The 6,000-nt window shown below is 43.0% G+C and overlaps 1 protein-coding gene across 1 annotated transcript in view; it reads left to right on the top strand.

The window, feature by feature from the left end:
* The first annotated feature begins 3,308 nt into the window (after nt 1-3,308).
* LOC121150568 (lactase-phlorizin hydrolase-like) overlaps nt 3,309-6,000 on the top strand; it is a 51,970-nt gene continuing 49,278 nt past the window's right edge. Inside the window, exon 1 of the mRNA XM_040971509.1 lies at nt 3,309-3,948. Within this exon, the coding sequence (XP_040827443.1) occupies nt 3,309-3,948 (640 nt within the window). The remainder of the gene's footprint in view (nt 3,949-6,000) is intronic.

Here is a 6,000-nt window from a genome sequence, read left to right as displayed (position 1 = left end):
AAAATATGAAGTAGATACAGATGTCCTGACATGGAAGTATATCTAGGCACATGGAAAAGAAAATACATACACATTACAAAAAAATTCTGGAGAAGAAAGCAAGATAGAAAAGGCCTTGTCCAATCAGAAAACAAAAAGCACTTAAAGCACTGTGGTAATTAAGATTGTGTGATACTGGCACGGAATAGATAAATTAGTCAAAGTCCAGTAACATGTGAACATTTTTTATTACTGATAACTTAGCATTTCAAATAGGAATGGTCTGTTCAGCATGTTAGAAATTGACCTATCACAGAACATACACAAAATTCATGCTGGTTGAAGAACAAATATAAATTTGAAGTAAAAGTTAAGACATGGAAAAATAAGCGTGACATTGCAGCTTTAAAAATTATGGCACCAGATCATATAGCTTGACAGACATAAACCAACTTAGAGAAATTTTTCTATATTTTATGGTATCAAAACTCTTAGAAGTTCTTAGGATGGTAGTAGGCTTTAAAAAATTTGGAGGAAGGCTAACATGTAAGCTAATCTTAGCCTGCCGCACCAGTATCCTGTATGGAAGCTGGTTTGAGTCCTGCGTACTCCACTTCCAATCCAGCTCCTTGCTTACTGCCTGGGAAAGCACAGAGGATAACCTAAATCCTTAGGCTCCTGCATCCATTTTGGAGAACCAGAAGAAATTCCCAGTTGTGGATCAGCTCATCTCCGGCCATTGTGGCCATTTGGGGAATGAACTAACAGGTGGAAGATTTATCTCTCTCTCTCTCTCTCTGCCCCTTTTACCCACATGAGAAATCCAGAAGCTTCTGGCTTTGGATTGGCTCAGCTCTAGCTGTTGCAGCCATTTGGGAGTGAACCAGCAGATGGAGGACCTTTGGTTTTTTTCTCTGTAAAATCTGCCTTCCAGATAAAATTAAACTTGTTTAAAAAATAAGAATGCAGAAAGAATTTAAACATAAACATCAGAATGAAGACAAATGATGAATTAACACAAAGAGCTTCATTTAATATAGTAAAGGAAATTTTTTAAAAGTGATTTTTTTTCCCCCCAGCATGATGACCTAGTGGCTAGATTCCTTGCCTTGAAAAGTGCCAGGATCCCATATGGGTGCTGGTTCTAATCGCAGCAACTCCACTTGCCATCCAGCTCCCTGCTTGTGGCCTGGGAAAGCAGTCGAGGACGGCCCAAGGCCTTGAGGCCCTGCACCTGTGTGGGAAGAGGCTGCAGCTCCTGGCTTTAGATCAGCACAGCACTGGCCATTGTGGCTGGCTGGGGAGTGAATCAAAGGAAGGAAGATCTTCCTGTCTGCCTCTCCTTATCTCTGTATATCTGTATATCTGACTTTCCAATAAAAACAAATCTTTTTAAAAGTGAATTTCTTTAATTTGTTAAGGTGAAAGGATTTAAGTTGAGCTTGTTTTTGTTCTTGTTTCTAGGTTTATTTTTTTAAATTTATTTCTTTGATCTTGAAAGAGTATGGGTGGGACGAGAAGGAGAGAGAAAGATCCATTATTTCTTTTAAGATTATTTTTGTTTGAAAGGCAGATTTTACAGAGTAAAAACAGGTCATCCATCTGCTGGTCCATTCCCAAATGAGCTGCTTTTCCCAGGCCATTAGCAGAGAACTGGTTAAGAGTTGGAGCAGCTAGGATACAAACTGGCACCTATATGAAATGTTGAGGTCTCAGGCAGCAGCAAATTTGCTGTGCCACAGCATCAGCCCCATGAAACTATTTTGGGAAATTATTTACATTTCAGGAAAGTTATATACATTTCAGATAAAAATATGAATGAGTATGACTGTTGAATCAGCCACTTAGTTTTTAGGACCATGTCTTAAATACTGAACAAGTGGACAAAAATGTTCACTATGGGCCATTCTTATGGAAAGTTATCTATCTATTAAAAGATGAGTCTGTATGTTCTCACACAGGGCTCCTAGAGTCATTGAGAAAAAGCTGAGGAATAACGAACGTAGCATACTCCTGTATAGCTTACCTTAGGGTTGACATATCATAGAAAGTAAATATACGCATTTGCATCTGATATGAGTAGTAATGATATTCAGTTGCGTTGTCTTAAACATGCTATAAGAATGACCCACTTCCTATCACTGATTAGACTTATTTAGTGGGGTTAGCATCATGGCATGGCAGGTAAAGCTGCCACCTATGATACTACCATCCCATATGGTTACCAGTTTGAGTCATGGCTGCTCCACTTACGGTCCAGCCCCGTACTAATGGCCTGAGAGAAGCAGCAGAAAATGTCCCAAGTGCTTGAGCCCCTGTACCCATGTGGGGGACCTATAAGAAGTCCTTGGCTTGTAGCTGAGTTCTGGTCCGGCCCAGGCTGTTTTGGCCATCTAAGGAATAAATCAGTAGATATAAGACGTATCTTTCTGGATGTGTGACTTACAAATAAATCGGTTTTAAAAAAAATGATTTACTTACTTGAAAGGCAGATTGATAGAAAAAGGCATGGGGGGGCGGGGCAGGAGAAATAAACGCAGACAGAAATCGAGTGACTTCTGGTTCATTGCTGAATGCCTGAAATAGACAAGGACTCCATTCCGGTCTGCACATCATGGCAGGGACATAGGTACTTGGCTCATCATCCACCACCTTCCTAAAGCACAGTAGCCAGAAGCTGGGTTGTAAGTGGAGGAGTTGGACCACATCCCACTTTGATGTGGGATGTTGACATCCCAAACAATGGCTTATCCTACTAAACCCCAACCCCAACCCCAGGCAGTCCTTTTCTGTGGATGAGGAAATAAGAGAAGTAACTTTGGCCAGATGATATTTAAACCAAGGCTTTCTGACTCCTGAGTGACCATTAAGCCACACAGAGAAAGAAAACTGGAAGATCATCATTGTTGCAGGTGCTTATCCTACAGAGGCAAGGGCAGTGGGCTAGAATTTGCAAATTTTTTAATAAGCACTTCCATGTTGTTGTAATATTTTGCAAAATATTGTTTGTTACCCATCCTAAAAGAGAAAAATAGTTGGAGGTATTGATTATTTGGGTACATTTTAATATTTTAATACAAAAATGTGAACAGCTGTTTTCTCATTTCGCCCATTTTATCTGCTTGTGTGTAAAGTTTGAACTTTCTGTGTTATCTCTTATAGCCCTTCAATAGTTCTATATATTACTTTGGTGAACCAAGTACTGATTTCTTTATCCTAGATAACCCAGTTAAATATTAAGAGCTAATAATCACTTAGTATTTTTACAACACTGGCTGCAGCTATAAAATCAGGGGTCCTTCCACATGCCTTCTGCCAGCTCCTTGGAAATGGAGATGTTTTGGAGTGCGGTCTTTACCGTGCTCCTCAGTTTATCCTGCCAGGGGTCAGACTGGGGATCTGACAGCAGTTTCATCTCAGCTGCTGGTCCTCTAACCACTGACCTGCTGCCCAGCCTGAACTGTCCACCGGGAAAGCAGAGTTCTGGGTCTGCAGCAGGGCACGAGGACATTGTTGTGTGTTGCCAGCCACTGCCCGCTTCCCTGCCAGAGTATTTCAGCAGTCTTCGTGCCAGTGAGGTCAGCCATTATAAGGTGTTTCTGTCATGGGCACAGCTGCTGCCAGCAGGGAGCTCCAGGGAGCCTGATGAGAAGGTGGTGCGGTGCTACCGGCAGCTCCTGGAGGCCCTCAGGGCAGCGCAGCTTGAGCCCATGGTCATCCTGCACCACGGGACCCTCCCTGCCAGCCTGGGGCCGAGAAGGGAGGGCTTCGCTGACCTCTTTGCCGAGTATGCGGCCTTCGCCTTCCGTGCTTTTGGGGACCTCGTGGGAATCTGGCTCACCTTCAGTGACTTGGAGGCAGTGGTGATAGAACTTCCTCATGAGGAATCCAGAGCTGCACGCCTCCAGCTCATCACTGAGGCCCACCAAAAAGCCTATGAGATTTACCACCAGAAATATGCTCTGCAGGGTGAGTAAACTGAGTTTCCAAACCTCTGAGCAGTTTACAATATTTTCATCCCTCTCCTATGCGTACCCTGCCCTTCATGAATCTCCAAGTTGTCGTGTAATTCTGTATCTTCTCTGCATCAAGTTTTGATGAGGGAGTCATTTTCTTTTAATGCTGTGATTCTTACAACTGAGCGAAAATCATTAGAAGGCACATAATCTGCAGAAGTAAAACCATTCTTGATTTACAAACTTTATTTTTTTTAAAAAAACTTGTATTCATTCATTTGAAATACTGAGTTACAAAGAGAAAGGGAGCAAGAGAGCGAGAGTTCTTTAAGCTCGCTCACTGCCCAAAGTCAGGAGCCAGGAAGTGTACCCAGGTCCCCACATGGGTGACAGGAGCCCACGTGCTTGAGTCATCCTCCTCTGCTTTTCCAGGCACATTAGCAAGGAGCCAGAGCGAAAGTGGAGGAACCGGAACACAAAGCAGCACCCATGTTGTGTACTGGCTCACAGACAGCATCGCAGCCTTCTGAGCCACCACATAGGCATCATGTTATTTTCATAATCTTTGAAGTACAGTTCTTTGTTGTAGTCAGATTTACCAATCTTGTCTTTTGACTTTTCTGTGTTTCCATTATTTAAAACTGTTTCTTTACCATTTCCAAATGTTTTCGAGTAGTTTCCAAATCTTTCTCCTACAACCTCTGCTACCTCACACTAGCTCTTTGAACCTGAAGGCTTTTAAGTAATTGAACATCTCTGGCCCCATTCTTTGGAGAGGCATTTGTTAATGCTTGGGGGGGGGGGGCACGTGCAATTGAGAGATAATCATTAACAAGCCCAAATAGAAGACTAAATTATAGCATACCTGCTAAGGCTGCTGTATGTAATGCCAGCATCCAGCACAGGCACTGGTTTGTCACCTGCCTACTCTGCTTCCATTCTAGCTCCATGCTAATGGCCTGAGAAAAATAGCAGGAGACACAGGGGTTGGACCTCTACCAGCCATGTGGGAGACATGGATAAGGCTCCTGGCTCTTGGCTTCGGGCTAGCTCAGCCCTGGCTGCTGTTGTCCAGTGGGGGTAACTAGCAGATGGAAGATCTCTCTCTCTCTCTCCCTGGCTTTGTATGTAACTTCTACTTTACAACAAATAAATAGATGATTAGAAGCTAATAAGGAGGCCAGCATTGTGGTACATCAGGCTAAGCCACCTTCTGCAGTGCTACCATTTCATATGGACACCAGTCCAAGTCCTGGCTATTCAAATTCCCTGCTAGTTGAAAAAGTAGCAGCAGATGACCCAAGTTCTTGGGTCCCTGCACTCATGTGGGAAACCCAGAAGAAGCTCTTGGTTCCTATCTTCAGCCTGACCCAATGCTGGCTGTTGTGGACCATTTGAGGGGTGAACCAGCAGATGGAAGTTCTCTAAATCTCTCCTTGTCTCTCTCCTTACAACTTTCTCTCCACCCCCGCTCCATTTTATCAGTTTACTAGGAATAATCCCAAATGGGTTATGAAGAAGACTTACTCATTGAGCTTGATGAATTTTGAAAGCCAGTCAGGTCTCTCTGAGAGCAGTTCCTTGTGTAATACAAGCAGTTTCAACATGCCTTCAAACCTTGAAGTCCTAATTTATGTCATTTCACTGCTGATCATAGCATTTGGCAAATCCTGTTTGTTTTCGAAAAGTGATAGTATTGGATCCTGAAGTCCATCTTCCTGAAGGATTTTCTGCAGCTCTTCTGCTCCTCCCTGATTTCTTCCATGATTGTTGGTATCTACCACAAAAATAAGATCCTTGGATATTGTGGGAGTAAAGCCTCCAGAGAGACCTAATTTTCCCTGACCACCAACATCCAGTGCTGTGAAGAAAATATTCTAATGTTCTGTTGTCTCCACATTAAAACCACCAGTAGGAATGGTGGTGACTGTCTCTTCTAACTTCAGTTTTTATCGATTGTCTTGCCAGCAACATCCAAATGCGCATCTTCTTGCAGATCAGGCAGGATAGAGCAGAAAGTGAGGCTCATGCAATAGTTACACTTGCTATCAGCAGAGGCAAAAGG

This window comes from Ochotona curzoniae, unplaced genomic scaffold (assembly GCF_017591425.1).
Source record: "Ochotona curzoniae isolate NIBS_2020 unplaced genomic scaffold, NIBS_Ocur_1.0 contig_2210, whole genome shotgun sequence".
Taxonomy (NCBI): Eukaryota; Metazoa; Chordata; class Mammalia; order Lagomorpha; family Ochotonidae; genus Ochotona; species Ochotona curzoniae.
Note: the sequence above shows the minus strand (reverse complement) of the source record. Positions and strands in the feature narration are given on the sequence as shown.